The sequence below is a fragment of the Apteryx rowi genome, unplaced genomic scaffold (genome assembly GCF_003343035.1).
Source record: "Apteryx rowi isolate R43461 unplaced genomic scaffold, aptRow1 scaffold_334, whole genome shotgun sequence".
In the NCBI taxonomy this organism is placed as follows: Eukaryota; Metazoa; Chordata; class Aves; order Apterygiformes; family Apterygidae; genus Apteryx; species Apteryx rowi.
Genome location: NW_020449797.1, coordinates 76,695 through 97,902, shown reverse-complemented (window position 1 = coordinate 97,902; position 21,208 = coordinate 76,695). Strand labels below are relative to the sequence as shown.

Here is a 21,208-nt window from a genome sequence, read left to right as displayed (position 1 = left end):
AGCGGGGCAGCCCCCGAAGGGCGAGGAGCGAGCGAACGGCGGCGGCGGCGAGGCAGAGCGGGCCCCTTCCCCCGGCCCCGCCGAAGCGGGGCAGCCCCCGAAGGGCGAGGAGCGAGCGAACGGCGGCGGCGGCGAGGCAGAGCGGGCCCGGCCCGGCCCGCCCAACGGCAGCTGCCGCCGCCGCCACTTGGCGCAAATCTCTAGCAGAGACAGCTGACTACTGACCTCAGTTAGTAGGCAGCTCACTACCTCATCCCAGCACCTAGCTTTTGACAACGAAGATCTTTTGACAGATGGCGTAACGCAAAACAAAACAAAACAAACAACCCCCACAGAAAGGTGCAGGCTCAGGGGAATCGCCAAGCGTAATGTTTGCCTGTTGTGCCAGTTGGCCCTCCGGTCCTGTCAGAAATGCACCAGAAAGCCAGGATGGGGCTTCAAAAGATGTTGCCTACTGAGTGCATTGTGCAAGAAAAGAGATTAAAAAAAGGTCTGCTCATTGTAAAAGTGCACAGAAAATGCTTTTCCGGACAGCTGTGTGGTTTTTCTTTCTTTTTCCCCCTTTATTTTTAGTTTTGCAACATGAGAATTCCTCTATTTTTTTCTTGAGGTAAATTTCTGTGCAACATGAAAAAGGGAACAAATCTTTTTCATAGAATATTATTCAACACTTTTTTTATGTGAGTATAGCAAAAATGTCACGCGAGGGCACGACAGAGCTATTTGCAAACAAAGTAGATTATAGTCTGAATATTATTGCCAATTTTTAAAATGTTTACGATCTTGAAAATATTAACAGTGATTGAAATTATTTTCTAACATGTTCATGTGTTTTAAAATACATGGTTTCTCCAGACACATCTTCAGTGTTATATACCTAATTAAGTAGCAAGCTAAAGTGCCAATTTATCACATCTTAAAAGAGCTGATTTCAGTGCATTTTCTTTCCTCTTTCCTTTATTGAGCATTTATTGGTTTTGACTCATTCTAGCATGTTACAGCTATCAACACCTGTGCCCATTTAGCCATGAATTTCAGTACAAATCATAGTGAATTGAATAGACTTCTCAAAGATGCACCACAATTGTTGCAATATTTTTAGAAACTCAAACAAGGAAACAAACAACTTCAGTAAAAGTGATTTAAATAACAAATAACATATCTTTATAAACAGCTTATCTCCTTGAGAACAAAGAATAAACAAGGCGACAAGAGCCTTTTTTTTCTTCCATTATTAACTCAGATCACAATAAGAATAGGTGAAATGTCAAGAATAATTGGAGAAAATGACAGCATAATCTTCAGCAAAAACATCTGATTTATTTAAATTGTCACTGTTTTTTCTTAACGGATCCTCTATTTAACCTTGTTATCCAAGAGAACATGAAAAAACTTCCCATTTGGGTCTATTATGGTATTTTCTACCTAAGCGAATGAACCTTCTGCAATGTTATGAGTCTTTAAAAACTGGCAAATTCTGAAATACCCCCATACATTGTATTGCACACCCAAGGTACTGAATTTGTAGTGGCTGTAAACACTTTGCAAAAACGGGCTTTGTTGTTAACCTAAAAGAACATGAATTTCAACTATATTTCTGTAGCTTGTCATAGTTAATGTCCTGTAACAAATACAGATCCATGCTGCAGTATGTTTGTATACTTCACTCACTGTATCTGTCCCTTTGTTCACCTCCAAAAAAGTGAGGTTTTAACTGTGTAGAAATCAGATTGACACTTGTTTAACCCAGTTGTATTACTAGTCTGCCAGCCAAAAGTATAGCTGGAATTTAATAGGAATAAAATCCAGTGTATAATAAAACTCCCCTAGAGGCTCCCCACCCCACCCCTGCCTTTAGAGGTATAAAACTGCACTCCCCTGAGAGAGCCTGTTCTGCTGAACCCTGTGGGGATGTGTGTGTCAAAGGATCTCTAGATCTCTGTCAGGTCTCCTCTGGGTTTCTGCAGAAGGAGGGCAGGCTTTATCTGCCTGAAAGGCAAGATATTCCCACCACAGGAAACATCTTTGCCTCATCTATCTATCTATACACACACACATACATATATGTGTATATATATATGCACACACACACATATACATATACACACACACATACATAAATACTTTTGATCCCAAACTGACCATTCAGCCAACTCTGGGAAAACGGATTTTGTGGGTAGTTTTCATCAATGTAGCTTCCTTTAAAAACCATTTCCTGGAATTATGTCAGAACACTCTGTGGGAAGCTTGCTTTTAGCCTCATCTGTTAAGAGACAATCAAATACGGTATTAACAGCCTGTGTTGCTTATAAGACCTCAGATTAATAAAGCTGCAAAAATGTTCCCAAACCTATGGGCTTATTATCATTTTCACTATCTGTTTATAGTTTGCATTTCAGACGGCTCAACATATTACAAATTTATTGCACAGCTTTGCAGCTACACTGGCACTACTCAGCTTTTCTCAGAACAAGTGGTTCACAGTAGATGTGAGTGCCTGTGTGTTGTTGGATGACATTTTGTACAAATGCAAAGGCAGAGACGATGGTCATTTTAACACAAAAATACTTGTACAAAGACTAGGCAGATTAGCCCTTAGTCCTTGTATCTATCTCCAATGAATACAGAGGTTTAATACAGTAGAATTTACATATCAACAAGCTAGAAGATGTAAGCCAGAATAGGCTCCAGAGCACAGCTAGGTAAGGCTTGGGAGAGTAAAGAACAGAATGCAAACAGTGGGGAAAGTAAGGAATATAGAAGTGTATTTGATAATCATCCCTATTGAAAGGGATAATATTGTGTAAAAACAGAGAAGAAGAATTGAATACAATAGCTAAAAGTTAATAGAAAATTATATATATAATATGTGGATATTATAAATTATATTTACACTCTTAACTTTTTTATCTGGAAGATAAGGAGGAATGCAGATATTCAAACACCACGCTTCAAAGCACTGGTTGCCTAGTGCAGGGATCAGGAAATCATTTTTCCACATACAGCATTGCACAATTAGTTCAATGTCTTGTGGGGTTTTCTTTTGCCTTATCCTGAGTCAGCATTCCCCACAAGTTTTGACAAAATATGCCTATGTTGACTAAAATGTGCCAACTTAGGCACTTGTCAGAAGGCTGGAGAATCCCAGCTGGGTAATGAAGAGATTTGGTTTCCTTTCCAGTTAAATGTGACTTTTTCTTCTTTTAAAAACAAACAAACAAAATTACCCAGAAGTTAATACTTTAACAAATTTAAGAGTTAAACTTATGTTAATACCTGCTGCTATGGGCACTTGCTATAAGATTATAGTATACATATTGCCACTTGAAGTTATGCCAGAACAGTTTTGTTTCCTAGTTGAATAAACAATGTATAGTAACAAATCCATGAGCACCTAATCTCTTGGTTGTTACTCTAAATGCTTGATTTCTTGCCTATAATCTCTGGACCTACAAACACAGCTGACCTCTCTACCTCCAGATTTGAAATTTGACCCAGAGTTCATGTCAAAAACAGGATAAAAACCTTTCCTCCCTGAACTTATCCTCACCGTCTCCATTTTGAGGGAAGAACCTCTGTAGCAAGCAGAAGCAACAATAGATAGTGCAAGCCCAGAGTCTCATAGATCACCGCAAATTCCAAAACATAAGTTGGAATAAACAAACACAGATTTTCTGAGGGCTGGAGGCAATCTTCCCTTGCCTTCATTCCCTCTTCTTTGCCCAATTAGCCTAGTTAGTGTGGCATGTCTGCTTTTATATGATGTAAAGTGGGGGGTGATAGGCATGAAATTGGGCATCTTCCCCTCTCTCCCAGGTCAGATGAAGATTTGCATCTGACCTTAGTTATGTTCATGAAAAAAAGGAAAAAAGGGAGATCTTACCAAATCACTGTAGCCTCCTTACAAAACTATTGACACATGGGCACTAAAGCATTCACTCCCTGTTGCTTGCCTCCATCATCAAATACCTGTGATAGAAAAAGCAGAGACAGAAGGGTGCAGCTAAGACAATATGTTGTGAAAAAAGCATTCAACTTAAGCCTCACTATTAATAGCATTTACTTACCACRAAAACAAATTATTCCTGATTCATCATATGCTCACAAACCTTCCCAAATATACAGTACTAGGCACTTTTTTGGTTGTTGTTGGAACGGACAATGAAACTGGATTTGGTTGGAAAGCAGCCAGTATATTATACTTAAGATAATACCAGTGCTCTACCATATTTTAACATTTGCAGTCAGATGTAGTAGCATAGGTTATATAACAAACAAAAGCTTATCCAGACATGTCTATATGTAATTTCACTAGAATGAATGAGTTTTTCCTGCCTTATTGCAAGCCCAGTTTAATAACTAACATAATTCAGGTAAGGTTTAGATGCTTCCTTTTACTCCTACTTCATAAAACTGTCAGCTTAACTTCTGTTTATAATTAAAAAGTGAATAGATGGCAGTTATTAGCAGAAAGAAAGGAAGTAAGGAAGGTGCATGAGTAAGGAAGAGAAATAATACTGGAGGAGTCATGGAAAGGATAGTCACAGACAAGTTACGAAGCAAACCACCTACGGCATTCTCATTATGTGGATGGGTTATTTTTGTACCTTGGGTTCATCTCTGCTTTCTGATTATCTTTTTATTATCCCAGACATCTGTTAACCAGCCTGATGTTAACTTTGAGTATCTTGGATCTGATTTCTGGGCAACCTGCCATTTTGCCTGCTGCTTAGACACAAATTTTCAGAAAAACTTAACTAGTTTTCCTACAGTCTCAGTCTACCTGAATAGTCATTACACTGAGTCACCAGAACTCTTTTATAAGGAAGGAAGGAAAATAACATATGCATATCATCACTGGCAGGGGTACTCTTAATGGATACAAAACCTTCTGGAAGACCTCTCAGATAATGTAGTCATTTGGAAGTATTAGCAATGTGTTAATGTCATTTGCATTCACTGATGTGCTGTGTGCAGCAAGAAGGCAAACATTCTGCTTCTTTGTCAATACTTCTATTATCATAACACACCGTCTATTCAAGTCAGGCACAGAAAAAGCAAAGACCTTAGAACTTTGCAGGGAACAAGCCCATCAGCCCCACTTCTCCCACTCTCTCATTCTCTTTTTTTCTATCTTTCTTCAAGGTCCTAAACTCCCCCCCCCCATTTTTTTTTGAAACACAGTAAAGTCATTTTTCTTTCCATACACTTTAGAGATGAAATGTGAACAAACTCTTATTTCTGTAAGATATTGAGGTTAAAAAATCTAGGTCAGCTGGTTAAACTGCTATTAAATGCATGTTATTTATGAAAATTCAAGAATTTGCCATTAGCAAAAGCTTTACATCCTGCTGTACAAATATTGCCATTCTTGCTTGCAGCTTGGGCCAGTAACGTAGAATTCATCTTCAACTCAGAACTTTTGGTAGGTACCTCCTCCAGCCCACATTTATATCTGGTTGATTCCTTCTGCCTAACACCTTGCACTGATAGCAGGTCCTATCCAGTCCTTTCATTCTGGCTCTCACTATTTCATATCTTGATTACTGCAGTGTCTTTTACCCTGATCTTGATATGTACGGTTTTATTCCTGTCTATTCACAATGCTGTCACAAAGATTGTTTCTTATTCTCTTGCTTTAACTACAAAAACTCTTTGAATTCCTCTACCATTCTCTCCTCTCTTCACTACATTAAAAAAAAAAGAGAGATACTACTTATTCATTACTGAGATGTCATCTGATAACTCTAATCAGTCCATGATGCCAGGCAGCTTCCACCATTCATTCATTAATTTCACCCACATGCTTGTAAATATCTGCAAAACAAACTCATTATCTCCTTCAAAACCTTCCTTAATGAGGCAGGATTGCCTACTGGGTAGAACCCTTGACAGGGACTCCGGGACCTAGATTATGCTCCTGGCTTGTTTACTAGACTCACGTATTTTGGATTCCCCACCTGTAACGAATAAAGATACTTCTCTGCTGTACTCTTTAAGATCTGCTGGTGAAATGTTCCAGCTAAGAGTTATGTATTGTTATTGTAGGTATTGTATGTATGTATGCATTGCTAAAACCTCCTTTGGTTTAAAAAATTGGATTAAGTTGCTAGTATGCAAGCAAGTAGCTAGATCTGTTTATGCTGACAGAATTGTATCATCGTAGCCTGTTGATATCTCTTATATATTCTGTTGCATCTATAGAGGTCCCCTCTCTGCCTAGTTGTACCTGGAGTGCAAACGCTTCGGGAGGGGACTCTCTTTTCGGGGTGGCTTTCCCCTGGCTCAAGAAGGACGGCGGAGACACCACCAGCTGAGTGTTTTGCGGTGCGCGCCGTGTGTGTGTCGGCTGGTGGCAGAGGGGCCTGTTTTGAGCACTGACCCTTGAACCACGCTGAGATCGCCTCCAGAGCCGCGTCACGGCTACCGCAACCGTGTCCTGGGCTGTAACCAGTGACCGAGCAGCGCAGCAGGATTAATGTAATTAGTGTGAAACTAACTGGGTGAAATCATGTGGGTGGCAGGCGAATGTGAGCAGTTACCTGTTTATGAACCCAAACACTACAGGCTTTGCCACGCACATCAGCAACCGAAAGGCTGCCAGCGGCCCCGCTGAAACCCCCGGCTAAGCCAGGGGGCTCAAACCGCTGGCCCAGGCCGCCCCCATGGAGCCCCCCCGCCGCCCGGCTGGAGCAAGGCTACGCCCAGCGGCTTGAGCTCCAGCCCGGGCTCTCCCGCCCCTTGCGGGCGGGCCCGAGAAGCCAACACTCGAAGCCCGCCGCGCTGCCCCTGCCCCGCCGCCCGCCGGGACGTGTAGTTTCGGAGGCGGGCGGTCCCGCCGGGCGTAGCGAGCGGGCCTGCCGCTCGCGGACTACAACGCCCAGGMTGCCTTGCGCGCGGGCGGCGGGCGCTTCCGCTCCTGCTGGGCGGTGGCGTGGGTCGCGCGTTGCTGGGCAGTCAGCTGGCCGCAGGGCGTTAAGAGGGCGGGTGGCGCTCGGGTGCTCGCTCGCGTCCTGCCCGCTCTGCGAGGGGGAAAGGCGGCGGCGGGGAGAGAGAGAGGGAGCGGGGGGGAGGGCAGGCAGGCGCGCGCGCGCCGCGGTGCCATGGCCGAGACGATCGCGGATACGCGGCGGCTCATCAGCAAGCCGCAGAACCTGAACGACGCCTACGGGCCGCCCAGCAACTTCCTGGAGATCGACGTGGGCAACCCGCAGACCGTGGGGGTGGGCCGCGGCCGCTTCACCACCTACGAGATCCGCGTCAAGGTGAGGGAGGGGCGGCCGCAGGGTGCCCGGGGCGGGGGGGGGCTTGCCGCCCTCGGTGGCGGCGGCCCTTGCGCAGCGGGGGCGCTCGCCGCCGGTCTGGGGGCTCGCGGGGCCCGTCAGCGCGGCGAGGGGGCGGCGATGGCCGAGCGTCGGGGGACCCCGTCCCTCGGGCGGGGGAAGGCCCCGGCTGCTGCGGGAGGCCGTGGAGATGATAGCTCGCCTGTATGGAAGTCTGATGATAGCTAAGCTAACAGGCTTCCTTTGAGGCAACCGAGGGGCAACCAGGTTTTCAGCACTGCCATGCACAACTACCACGGGACTGAAATACTGTAGTGTCAGCGGTTGCTCACCTGCCTCTAAACAGAAGGAGGCAAACTCAGGTGTCTGAAATATAGTAATATGGGTGGATCTGCCCTGAGATAGGAGGTGAGGTTTGGTATTCCAGCAGTCTCCAAAAGCTGTGGAGAACTTGTAAATAAGCCTCCTGGGCATGAAAGCTAGACTAAAGCTAGCTAAACTGATGGAGTGAGTGTATGCGGGGGGGGGGGGGGGGTTTCAGTCTCCTTCATACTTGAAATATAAATGAAGTGCCTAATAAACAGGGTTGTTCCTAGTTGTGTGCTATCAAGTATTTCATCTCAGTGGTATCAGATTCCTTCCTAGTGAGGAAGGCCATATTCACTGCCTTGTCTCAGGGAAAGCTAGTAGTCTTGAGCTGGAGAAAAGTCATTCCTGGGCTCCCCAGTCTTGATTTATGGCCTCAGTAAATAGGGCTTGTAGGAGTGGACAAGCAAGTACAGACCATTTATTGTGTGGTCCTTGCCCTGTGCTGGTAGCGACCTGAGGTAGTGCCCCCTTCTAGTCTATGCTGCCTGTAACAAGCGAGATTGAGAAAGATGAACTCTTAAGATCTTATCTTCTTCTGTACCTTGTGATTCAGTTTACTGCCTGTATAGCCTTACTCTGTCACAACTGGCTGAAGCTGGTCGGTTATTACAGGCAGTGATAGAGGGGCAGAGACCTTATTGACCCACCCACCGCCCTTCTTCTCTCCCACCCTGCAGTTTGACGTTTTGCTCTCACTGGACACCACAGAGCACACATGTCTTTGTGGCAGGAAAGTTTTCAGCTGGGTTCGGCCTGATTGGCCACTAAAATTCTTCTGATAACTTCTAGCCTGTGTGGGTTTTCTGGTGCTAAAGGTGCAAGTTTTCAGCTTAGTGTAGCTTTGCTTATAAAAGCAAAATCAACTGAGATCCGAACTGATTAGGGAGGATACTTCTTTAATTCTGATGTTGCTAAACTGTTGTGTTTCGGTAGCTGTTCTTGGCTTCAGCGTGTGCCCCTTGGGCAGGGAGGATAGGTTAAAACAGAATTGTAGCCTGTGTTTGGCCTTTGTGTGAGGACAGATTAACAGTAGTCAATTTGTCAGTGCTTTAGCTGTGCACTTAGCAGAAAGAAATGTAACTCTTTGCCTTGCAGGGGGAGGTATTTGTGCCTTATATATCTGTACCTTTAGTTACTGGTGTTTTTTTCTCCCATGAGACTGAGCATTTGGAATTGCTGGGCCCAAGGAAGATAAGGGACCAAGCCTTGGTATGGACTTGGGGATGAGACTGCTTTTTCTGTGTGAGAAGTCCTTAAAGAGGAAAAAAAGCAAAGCAAAAAAGGCTTCCAGACTGTAGGTAGGCCAAGAGTAGCCTATTTGGGCTAGAAAGTTCTAGATTCTTCTTCTAATGAAGACCTAGAAGTGACCATAATACAAATGTACACTGTAACCTTTATTCTTCTTACTTTCTCCTTCCTCTATGTTCTTACCTAAACACTGTCTTCTGGAGGGTGCTCCCTACATCCATCTGTATGTGTTTGTGTACAGGACTATCTCTTGTAATACATGATCATTCTCTTTCCAGTTGTGCATTACTGTACACATAGCACATGCAGTATGTGTGCATTCATATCTATCATGAACTGTAAAAGTGAGAGTTCTGGGTCTCTTCTGTGTGTTGGAAGGCTGCAGGGCAGGTATGTTCTGTGGTCACGCAGAATGATGTTCACTGTGTAAATCTGTATCATTTTTTTTAACATAAAACAGACCATATTGCCAATATGCAAATTCCCTCATGGGAAAGGAGTTAGAAATTGAATTATCATAGTATTATAGTTCTAAAAAGTAGGTCTTGTACCAGATATTTATTATAAGCTTTTTACTACTTCTCTGGAGCTGATCTCATCCTTGGAGACAGACAGTAGCCACCAGCTAGTCTCTGTTTTGACAACTGGTTGTGGTCGCTGAAAGTGATAGATGACCTTCCCAGCTTCCTCCAGCAGTGGAACAAACATGAGAAGATGGAATACCTTGCCTGTGTCATACTTAAAAGGCTATGTTTTAAATTAAAACCACCATTAAAGTGTTAAGCAGTGTAGAACTAGATGACTTAGCTCTTATCAGAGTTTGCCAGCAGTTATTGGACAGCCTGGTGTTGTGGCTAGAGATCACTGTGCTAAACTAGAAACACTTGCACAGAGGACACAGATTCACGTTTCCAAAGAAGCAGTGAGACTTGCACTGTTGTCATGGTGTTTTGAACTTGGTTTAAGGGTCATTCTATCTTTATTGCTTTGTCTAGATCTCAAAGCTTAACTTCTGTTAGAAAGACTGAGCTTGATAGCAAACTGTTAAACTGATGTCTCTCAACATCTTGCTAAAACAGTTTGTGTGTAATACTGTAGAACCTCCCCAAGGCTTTTATTGGAAAGTTTTCCATTTTAACTCTAACTGTTGCTTGGAAGGTAACAAGTGGAAAAATCTCATGCCTTAATTCCTGTGTTGCTATACTCTTCAACTTCTGGTAAACCTCAGATATGAAAAGCTTTACTGGGTGCTCAGAGTGTTTTGGGTAGACTACGTACCAGTATACCACTGGGTAAGGAAGTCAGTGATGTTCTCATACTTATGAAAGGTTTTTCCATAGTGTGTGCCTCTGTGTAGGCTAGTATGATAGCTAGTGCGGTGTGGTAAATGCATGGTACTTTCACAAGTGGTTAAGCTCTCAAGTATGCTTCAGGTAAAAGCCTACACAGAAGCTTCAACAGGGCAGCTTACTTGGCAATTTTTCTGTTCCCTGTTTTCAGCTGAAGATAGGTTCACACAGCTGTTAAAACTTGCTGCAAAGGCTGCTGGATGGGGTTGGCTAAAACACTAACTTTCTGAACCTTTCTGAATGCAACTACTATGCAGCTTCATCATGACAATAAAACTTGTATGTCAGTGTTCAGTGATGATAAGTAATGGGAAGACACCATCCTTTTAAACTTGCTGTTTTAGCACTGTGCTTTCGAGTGGGCCATGTTCTTGCAGTTTGCTTTTCACCAGCATTAGGCAAGTCCCTTCCATTCCAAGGTATCTTTTGTGTGGAGGCTTAGGGTGAGCTAAAAAGGAGAACAATGCAGTAAGAAATAAAACTTCAAATACTTTTTCTAGCCCACTAAAACTTGATAAAGTAGTCATCTGTTTTTCTGAAAGTGTCCAGGAGCTCACAGAGCAGTGCTTGTGTAGGGTTTAAAAAAAAAAAAAATTAGAATACCTGCTAAAGTAATACAACTAATTGTAGTTCACTGCCCTTAACCCATGAGGAAAGGCATGAATTAACAGTTAAGTTCTGAGTGGAATTCTGTCTCCATGCCATGTGCATGGGTCTTTACTAGCTAGTCACTCAGGTACTTTTTCAGGGAAGAGTGGTCTCTATAGGAGACCAGTAGTTAAAACTCCCTCTAGAGGGGTGATTCCCTTCTACTTGCTACCCCTTTTAATGGTGGACTTGTACATGTCAGCACTCTCCAGCAAGAACATGTGAATGTACTCAAATACCTGTTACTACTTATGGGCTGTAAGCTATTTTCCTGAATTCCAGGAAATACAAATGTAGAACAATGACAATTGTTGTACTACCAGCTTTCAGCATGTCTGGAGTCCTTCTCAATTTGGTTTCAGGTATTATTCAACTTCTACTGTAGTTGAGACCAGTAGTGTTCCTGGGAAGTGGGTCAACAAGAACTTTTTTGCTCAAATAGTCTATGTAACAGCTTCAGTCACTTACATCCTTTAAGGAGACAAGACTGAAGCTTTACAAGCTGCCTCTGATCCCAGGGACTTGTGACACTTCAGAATCTTACACCATTATGAAAGTAGTTCCCTGGGAAATGAGCACTCTGCTTAGAATACTATAAACAAAGCATACAGATACCCTGGAGCTATGTTTGGAGAAATATCCCTTTATTAGCACTATTTCATCTGTTAAGGTCTCTGTAAAACTGATTTCTGCGCTGCCCATTTCAGCCTGATTAGAATGAATGGTTAAAAACTTATCCACTTAAAATTAGTGAGAGCTTGCAAAAAAGCCATTACTACTCAGACTGTCAGTCACTAAAATAAAGTATCTGGTACAGAAGCTACTAGTTCAAATAGGTTCACATAGCCCCATTTTTCAATTTAAGGGTCTCAGTGCCAATGTCAGCCTAGGACCCTTATCAGAGGATCTTTGGAGTTGTGCAACTGAGTTAAACAAAAAGTCTTTGTTTAATTATTCTGGTGGATTATCTGTTGCCTCTAATCAGTATGTCTATATTGAGCACTGAGGTACCCACCTTAGCTTCATGGGGTTCCACAGTTCAGTGGTTTGTTTTACTTGACGTGTAAAAGGTGACGCCTTGCTGCTGTGCTTCCAGATGTGAAGTGAATCACTTGGGTGGAACCAGTGCTCTTTAAGGCAAGTCACCCTTGCTGTACTTTCTGCAGAAAGACCTCTATAGACCTGCAGAGGTACTTGACTGCATATGCTCTAAGTGGGGAAGGAAATGAACATGTAGGCTGTACAGTGCATGCAGTGTTAAGAATAGTACTGGCCTCAAAGGATTGGGGAAGTAAATCAAAGCTACTGTTAAACTTGGGTTGCATCTGAAAGCCTGTTGTTATCTAACCCCATCTTTCGGGGCCTAGTTTGAATGCAGTGTTTGCATTTCAGCATATTGCTAAGTAATTGACTTACAGTTCTGTGACCAGATAAATTCAGAATGAGAGGCTAAGTGAACTGAAAATACAATTTGCTCAAAGCACTTGTTTTGTACCAAGATCTTGCAAAGTGGCATTCTTGATCTAGTGAACGTGTCTTTGAAATGTTCTGTCCTTGAACAGTACCAAACTTATTGTCCTTGCATTCAGCAAGTGTTGAAGTTGTGACTCTTCACATGAATCTGTTGGTACACAGTTCACTTCAGCACTGCTCAGTTTCATAGTCTCTGAAGCTTGTGGTGGAGTAATGATTAAACACTGACTCAGTGTGGGTATGTTTAGGGATGCATAATCAGCATTAATTCAGTATTTCTCTACTACTGCAAATCTTACATCATGCTGCAGGACTGCTCTAACTGCAGTTAATTACTCATTTAATACACCATTCTAGACACTGCAGCCAGTTAAAGATATTTCTAGACTACTCTGGAAAGAACAGAAATGCACTGATTCTGGGAAACAGGTGACTTCTGGCTTTCTGTTCTGCAGCATAGATGCAGCATCTTTACAAACATTACCTGTTCCCTTAAGCATTACACTATAAAAATAGCTGAAAGGCAAAGAATTCCCCAGGATACTAGCTGGGGAGAAATAGAACTGAAGTGTCTTAGAAGGAAGCTTCTGAAGCAAGGAAAATGGATTCACAGGTCTGTTCCATGTATTTGCTCTAAGCAGCTGACTTCTGTAGACTTTTTTTGATAAACTGAGTATGAGAACTTGGTCCTAAGGTACTGAACTAGCTTGGTGTTGACATCTGTTATTGTATAAATAGGATAACCRAGTCTGAGTAGCACTTCCTACTGGTATATTAGTTTAACTGATAACTTGGCTGCCTTTAACTTCTACTCATCCAACACAGGCCCTGATTGTCATGTATTAAGAGTGCGCTCTAGTACAGTGCTGAACTGGCCAAATCGAATGGAACAATGACTAATCTTTGTAAGACAAATGGCTGTGATCCAGGTAGGCATGTGACGCCAGAGTATTTTGATACATCTTTATTTTTAGATGGCTTGCCAAAAAATGTCAGCTTGAACTTTAGAACAGTCAGGTGTCCCCTGCTTTTCATCTGGGGAAATAAGTAATACAGCGTAGCTTTAAGCTTCTAACTGTAGAGAGTGTTTTCTTTAAAGGTTGTTCCCCCCCCTTCCCCCAATGCCTATTACAGTATTGAAGGTTGTTTTAGCAAGTACACAGTCTGAATGCCCTGTGAAACTAGTGCTGATCGAAAGGTCTCTGAAGTTGCTGTTGCAGCTATAGCTTTTTTTGAGGGGAGAGGGGGTGGRGAAGCCCTCACTTCCTGGTCAAGGTAGGAAAGCAAATATTGCACACACAAGATGCTTCTGAGAATGTATTCCCTTTGTGGCTATTTTTTGAGAACCCAGCTCAAAACTCTTCTGTCATGAAAGATCTGGGGCTGGCAAGCCACACTGTTTGTGCTGGTTTTATGGCCAATCCTAAAAGTACAGCTTTAAGCTAGCCTGTAGCAGCTTTGCTCTAGAATCAGCAGAGACTGAAGCTGCATCTGAGTTCTCTTTACCCCCTCTAAATCTGGAAATACAGCTTTAGTTGCAGGACTCCTAAAGGTTAGGTTATGCTACAAATTACTGAACAGGGGCTATTGGCTTTTCTATAGCTGTTAGGTAGTCAGTTAAGAATGGGAATTTTACTGTGCTAATAGAACTGTAAATATGGAGAGACTTTTTGGCATGAAATATACTTACTTCCACGCTAGTTTCTTACCTCTGGCTTCTTGGATGCTTATACTGATGTATGAATACTGTACTGTCTCTAGCCCACAAAAGGCATGAAAGTTTTGTTAGGTGCAAAAGCTATCAACTGCAGTGGTTCATAGCAATTCGTCTGCTGCACTTGGCCATAGCTGGTATTAGTATTGAAGATGTCAGTTGATGATGCTAAAATATTGACTTAATGCAGTCCCTCTTCAGTCATTTCCCTTGAGAAATGAGTGATGACCTTACAGTAGGTCAAAACAGAGCATATGGCTGCTAGCCCATGCAATTGTGTAAAAGTGGAAGTCCCTTGTCTTTAAAAGAAACACTGTTTTGGGGGGGGGGGGAATGTGTGTGGTGGGGTGTGTGTGGTTTTTTTTGTTTGTTTGTTTTCCAAGGAGGCTTTAGTTTGCTARCCCTGAAATAACTAGCTGGAGTTACTACCTGTATCTGGGTGTTGAAGTCTTTGCCCCTATTTGTCCAGTTTAAACTAGGCTCCTATTTTTTTATTTATTTTTTTAGACTTGGCTTCTGAGGATATGACTTGAAGAATAAGAAATCAGTAAACAAAATCTGTTTTTTCTGGACCTGTTATCTTAGTTCTTATCCTACTTTGAGCCTCCTGACCATGGCACACCATAGTTCAGCTGCTCATGATGTCGGTGAACTTGATCAGGTGATGATGGAACCTGTTTGGCAAAAACCCAAATACCTCTACACTAACTTTCTTGTAGACCAGCTCGGGGCTCTAGGTGTTGGGCATGATAAAGCTTGACTCTTGTCTGGAGTTGACTGATAGTCTTCATGGTTGCTGCTACTAGGATTTGAATGCTTTAATCTTCAGGATGGAAAACATCCTGGTTCCATGTCTCAATGTGGAGTGGGAAATCCTGTAATACTGGTTATAGCTTAAATAAATTTTAAGCTATATAAAATTTGGGGTTATAAATATGGTCAGATTTTTTTAGTGTTCTGTCAACTTTGGGATTTTTTTGAATTTAGTATAGCTACAATAGACTTGGACAACAAGTAGAAATAAGGGGAAGGTTGTAAAACAGGGCTTTGATCAAAATGACTGCAAATATTTTAGAAAAGTAACAATCTCCTATCAGATACTTTTCGATGGGCAGAGGTTTCTGTAAAATACACACAAAATCAAAACTTCTAGTGATTAAAGTTTAGAATACAGCTGTGCTTGGCTTATTGCTTTTCATAATTGTAGGCAGTGGGGAGCTAGCTGCTGATGCTCCTATCAAGTCTGGAAGGAAACAAACCACTAGTAATAATAATGGACTGCTGGAGCCAGTCCCTTTGGTGTACTGAAGGACAACAGGCCCTTGCAAAAAGAAAACTATAATTTTTCTTTCTCCACCCTGAATGTTACTTACTGTAACGTCCCAGTGTTCCCACTGGCTGACTGTGAATGTAGCCAAAGGGTGTAGTCTCTTGACAAAGATTACAGCTCTTACAAAGAGATAGTAAGAAGCTTGAATTTAGCTTCTGAGAGTCAAGGTCGTGTAAACTTCTATTAGAAGCGAGCTGAGCGTTTTCTTTCACTCCATTTTAATGGAAATRGAGTTGTATCAAGGCTACCATAACCTACTTGAAAAGACAACATCAAAGTAGATACTATGGCAACAGTGCAGCTTTATTATCAGTCTAAGAGTGGGAGACATGGGCAATGCAGTGCTGTTGATTAGTGTTATATTGGCAGATGAGGAAATGAATCAAACTCATCTCACACTATCCTGGACAACGCGGTTGTGGAGTTCTGGCAGGTGTGGGGGTGGAATGGGCTGCAGTGACATCCTGAGTCAATCTCTTAGCGTGTCAGCTTGCTCTCTGAAGGAACCCAAGTGCTATTTAGGCTGAATTTATATCTGGCAACAAACTTGTAGGAGCAAGCCTAGGTATTTGAAAGGCTTTTTTTACTCCATGGATAAATTAATCTAATCTAGATAATAGATTAGTTCATAAATTTAAGTCATTTAATTGTTCTATTTAAAAATAAAGCACTTCAGTTTTTCTCCCACATTTAAGGCACTTGGCTGTCTACAGTGCAGTCATTTTGGTATACAAGTTGTCTTAAGCTGCAGATGGGTGATTTCTGAAGGTGTTGATTTGTACTCATGAACTACTGACACTCTGAATGTGGAAGTCTCTTTGCTTGTATGCATAAACAATTTTCAATCTGCTTCAAACTTCTAACTGGGCACAGCTCTTGGATTAATCATTGTAACAGCTAGAATGCTATTCCTTAGTCATACAAGCTACATAGTCTAGAACTGTGACTTGCTTCTGAGGTGAATCAGGGCTTCCTGAGCTCAGGGTGGGACTTCTAGTTTGAGTAAACTGTAGCTGAGGAAACATGTTTTCTGGGAAATACAGGTTTTGCCCTAAAATCTATTACTAGGCAATCGCTACTTTGACTAACCAGTTTGTTAAACACTAGCTAAATCACTTGAGAATGTACAAACTCGCTTGGTGTGTGGAGTAGAGGAATGCAGGAGTGACTAAAGGTCTGGATTTGTCGTCTTCTGCTGTTTAACTACATAACTTGGCAACAGTTCTGACAAACACTTGTTCCAGTGTATTGGCTTGGTCATAACTTTGCAGCAGAATAAATCTGACTGTTCAGCTTTCTCTGAAGATTGTTGTGTGAGTGAGTGTATACATACACAGGCTGCTACAGAAACAGTGCTAGACAGTACCTGTATCTTAGCATCTTTCTAGGCTTAGGATTTTGGACTCTGGGGAATTTGTGCAGAGCTGGTTTATCAGTCTTCCGGGAATATTGGTTTAGCTGCAGTTCTGAACAGTGACTTTTGGTTGTCTGTTGTCATGGATAATGCACCACAATCCTTTTAGATTAAGAACTTGCATTCAAACTACTGGAGAGGCATGATTTTTGGACTAAGAAGTTGCTGAAAATTGGTGTTAGTATAAGTGAGACTAATTATTACACTGTAGAAGAAACAATTGCTACAGTAATTATGCTGAACTTATCAGAGGAACAAGCTGTGACCCAGGGGGTATGCCAAATGATTTCTGAGCTTTGTAACAGACTTGACAGATCAGCAGGCCTTCAGAGGCTGGGAAGTCAAGACTATGATGCTGAATGAGCATGAGGGGAAATACTTGCAAAGCTGAAACTAGCCCAACTTGAAGCTTTGTGTATTTGTCTTCCTTCTAGCAGGTAGAGAGAGCGCTATGTCCAGAGTAACTACTGGAGCCTCAGTGACTAAGCTAGAATACAACACTCAGCATAACTGTGAAGCTATGAATAACTTTGATATGCTGTATGATCCTGAAGCTGACACCTCAATAGAAATCTAAGTTTTTGTTGACACCTTACAGAGCAGTGCTTCCTTCTACCAAATTCTTTCTCTMTAGCAACTCTTGTGTCAGTAGCTGCCTGGCTTGCTTGCTAAAAAGTGTCTATCCATGGCAGTTGGAGGCAGAAGGGCAGGCAAAAAGCCTTCCTACAGAAGGAAGAGTGTTCTATTCAGACAGAGTAATCCTCTAGTGAAAAAGGCATGTACAGTAACCTCAGGTGTGAATATATCCTAGGTTAAAAATGGGCACTTACACTGTTTAACCTGTTTAAAACAGGACTTTCAAACTGCTTATTAAAATARATCCTTTCAAACAGCTGCGTATCTGAAGAATGCTGCTGTTATCAGCGCTAGCTTCTAAAGGAAATGGAATTGCTTCAGTTTCTGATCTTTAAAAAATGGGGATTAGCAGTTGGAACTGAACACAGTTAGCTATGAATTTATATCCAGACCAGAGGAGAGGGGACAAACTTTGCTTTAGCAATTAATTATCAAGGTCTATGACTTGTGAACCACTTGATCTAATGGTACCCTTGCAGCGTACACTTAAATTTGAATGTCTCCAGTGTTTATGATCAAAATTGGAGAAAGCAATTCAACTTGAAGGGAAAACAAATACTGTCCTTTTCCAGCTTGCAAACTGGGCTAGCATGTCAAAAGTTCAAAAGGGAATGTGGAAGGTAAAATGAGCTCAACTGGCACCTCTACCCCCACATTGTACCTGTAAACCTTATGTTGTTTAGAGATTAACTTTATAGACTTCATGCCCAGAATCATGAAAAGAGTTCCTGAAGACCCGGGCACTCTTGTGTGTGTGGTTTTTTTTTTTTTTTAAGCTGCTTTTATTCAGTTCTAATCCCTCTTGTAAGTAACTTGAGAGGAGAATGGAATATTTTCTGCAGGTGAGAGCCTACATGTTAAATATTGTAAAGGACTTGCTATCTGAGGTACTGACAAAGATTTGATGTTGTAATGCGGAAAGCTGAATTTAGTATAAGCCAATGGCTGAAACTGGAGAAAAATAATCTGATACTTCACTTCTGGGAATCTCCTTCATGCACTCTGGGGGACCTAGCTTTTTTCTCTCTTGAGTAGAGTATCCTTATCCTCAAGACCGGAGTGTTTGTTTATAAAGCTTGACTTCTGACATAAGTCTTAAGTGCAATTTTGTTATTAGTCACTAGTACAATGAACAATACCTTATTCGGGTAGGAGAACTTGAGTTCTCTTAAACATTTAGTGATACCAGGTTTCATAACAAAATACTGTTTTGTGCTTTATCATCTGTCAAGTATGGACTAAATAGCATAATGTGAAAGCATAGGACTAACTTTTGAAGTATTTTGAGCTGTGAGATAGTCAAAAGCTCCTTATTGGCTGGCAATAATATAATGTCCCGTAGTCATAGGCCTGCCTAGTGCAGGAATGTATCTTGGCAATTAAACTTGCCTTGAGTAGCCAAGACCGTCACTCAGATAATAACTTAAGCATAGCAGCCTATATATGATATCTTACAGGGATATCCATCCAAACTGGGATGACAAACTGAGTGGAATGACTCATTATTTAAAAAAAAAAAAAAAGTTGAGCATGCTTAGCCTAGTTTTCTATTGGGAGAAGCAGGAATAACTGTAGTCCTGGATGAACATCAGCTTCCTACAATGTACCTCAGAAGACAAAGTTGGTGAATATGCAGTCTGACAACAGCAAGCTCTATGGATGTTGCTGCCAATTATATATGGCAATTACAGACTTGCTTTCAGTAGTAGATCATAACTCTTACAGCAACTTTCTTGTAATAGTCTAGCCAGTTTGCCATTACAGTAATCTGAAGCTTAAGTGTTGCTGAGGTCTTGGAGCTTTTTCTGCTGGGAAGGTAAGGGGAGTGCTCTTTCAATGTCTGCTTTTACAGTAGTGTTGGATAACAGTGGAATAATCTTCTACTCTAAGAACCTATAGAAATAATATAGGCTCCTATAAAAGTTAGTGTGAGGACACCTGTTGGAGTGCTCAGGTATGATAGTCYTGTGCTGCCTTTTAGCCTGACTCTTGTTTGCTGTGTGTTTCAAGGGTGTTAGAGTTGGGTACTGATGCTTAGGGTTTCTAGGAAGCTTCTTTCAAGCCTTGTTTAGGAGGGTTCTGCCTCAAACTCTGCTTGATTTAACTTTGCAGTAAAGCAGTCTGATTTCATCTGTACTGACTGCTGTCTTGAATCTCAGCCTTAGTAGCTTTCCTGGAGTAATCCAAACCTGGCAGCTGGTACTAGTGGATCTTCAGCTTCATCTGTACTGGATGTGCCCTGTATGGATTCTGTGGAGGCTGCAGGACTTACTGTAGTTGCTTTTAAGAGATGTTGAAGACCTAGTTGTATCAGCTAGCAGAAGAGCACAGGAAAGAGTGTCCTATGCTGGCACCTGAAATGCAGCAAGTATCCTGTGTGGATAAAGAAGACTTCTTTTCTTCCTTCTACTGTTGTATGTATATCAGCATGGGGAATCTCTCTCCTGAGAGTAAGAATACAGATACCTGTGCAACCTTAGCAACATCTCCTTGAGTGGCCAGCAAATCTTTTGCTATTCTGCTAGGTGAAATGATGGACAAATAGCAGTGATTAGAAATTGTGATCCAGATAAGGGGTCCACAGGCAGTTTAAGGCATGACTTACTCATGTAGCTTATGCAGAGCTTTGTCTGCCCTTTTCTATCTTGAACACTACTCAATACTATTGCATTGTTGCTCAAGTGGAGCTAACTTTGACTTAATAGCTTGCTTCTTGCTTCTACTTAGCAAAACTTAATCTAATGAATAGCTTGTGTTTGTTTTCAGACAAATCTTCCTATCTTCAAGCTGAAAGAATCTACAGTCAGAAGAAGATACAGTGACTTTGAATGGCTGAGGAATGAACTAGAAAGAGAAAGCAAGGTGGGTAACAAAAGTAAATACAAATATGCATAGACATGAGAAGAGTACTAAAGTGTTATCTGTATGTTATAAAGCATATCTGTCATAATCTTGCACAGAGGTTGTGGTTGAAAACCTGTAGAAATGAAACCTTGTGTGTGTCAGTCTTTCAACAAACCTTGGTATACAGTGCTGGAGACTGTTGCTCAATGATTTTTAGTTAATTGAGTTTAACTGCTTGAATTCAACTTCTATGTACAGACTGATCTTTTCTGGTAGTGTGCGTGTATAGTTTTTTTCTTTTTTTGACTAGGGATGTTAATGATAAGCCGGGACTCTAGGAGGGAGAGGTGGCACAGCAGGGGTATAAACTTGCTTGCAGGTTGTACTTAAGGCCATATTTCTAAATCTTTCAGGTTGTGGTACCACCCCTACCAGGAAAAGCTCTTCTCCGTCAGCTCCCCTTTCGAGGAGATGATGGTATATTTGATGATTCTTTTATAGAGGAAAGGAAGCAGGCTCTTGAGCAGTTCATAAACAAGTAAGTGTTGGGTCTATCTGGAGATGAACAGATCAACTCTGAAAAATGGAATTGGAGCTGCTAGTCCTCTATGGCTACACTAGGTTCAGAATAGCGAGAAGCTTTCACAGTCTTGCAGCAGACCATACTAATGTTGCTCATCCAGTGTTTGGTTTGGATATGTTAATGCTTACCTGAACAGCTGAAATGAGTGATGTTGGTATTATAGTTAATTTATGCAAATTACCACTAAAATTATAGCATTCAAAATAGTTCCACTTTTTCATTTCTGAAAAGGTGTCCTCCATTGGATAAACAATAAAGCTTACAATGGGCTTACAGCAGTTTACTTTGATTGCAGATGTGAGGTATTATCAGCTTGT

At 41.8% G+C, this 21,208-nt stretch overlaps 1 protein-coding gene across 3 annotated transcripts in view; it reads left to right on the top strand.

The window, feature by feature from the left end:
* The first annotated feature begins 6,916 nt into the window (after positions 1-6,916).
* SNX3 (sorting nexin 3) overlaps positions 6,917-21,208 on the top strand; it is an 18,190-nt gene continuing 3,898 nt past the window's right edge. The window contains exons 1-3 of one of the 3 annotated variants that reach the window (XR_003254575.1): positions 6,919-7,265; positions 20,231-20,326; positions 20,722-20,846. Coding sequence is in view for 2 of the 3 variants with exons in the window: in XM_026072030.1 (XP_025927815.1) it covers positions 7,104-7,265; positions 20,231-20,326; positions 20,722-20,846 (383 nt within the window). In the remaining variant the exon portion in view is untranslated. Of the gene's footprint in view, positions 7,266-20,230; positions 20,327-20,721; positions 20,847-21,208 lie in introns of all 3 variants that reach the window. The other 2 variants (XM_026072030.1, XM_026072031.1) reach the window with 2 other exon arrangements.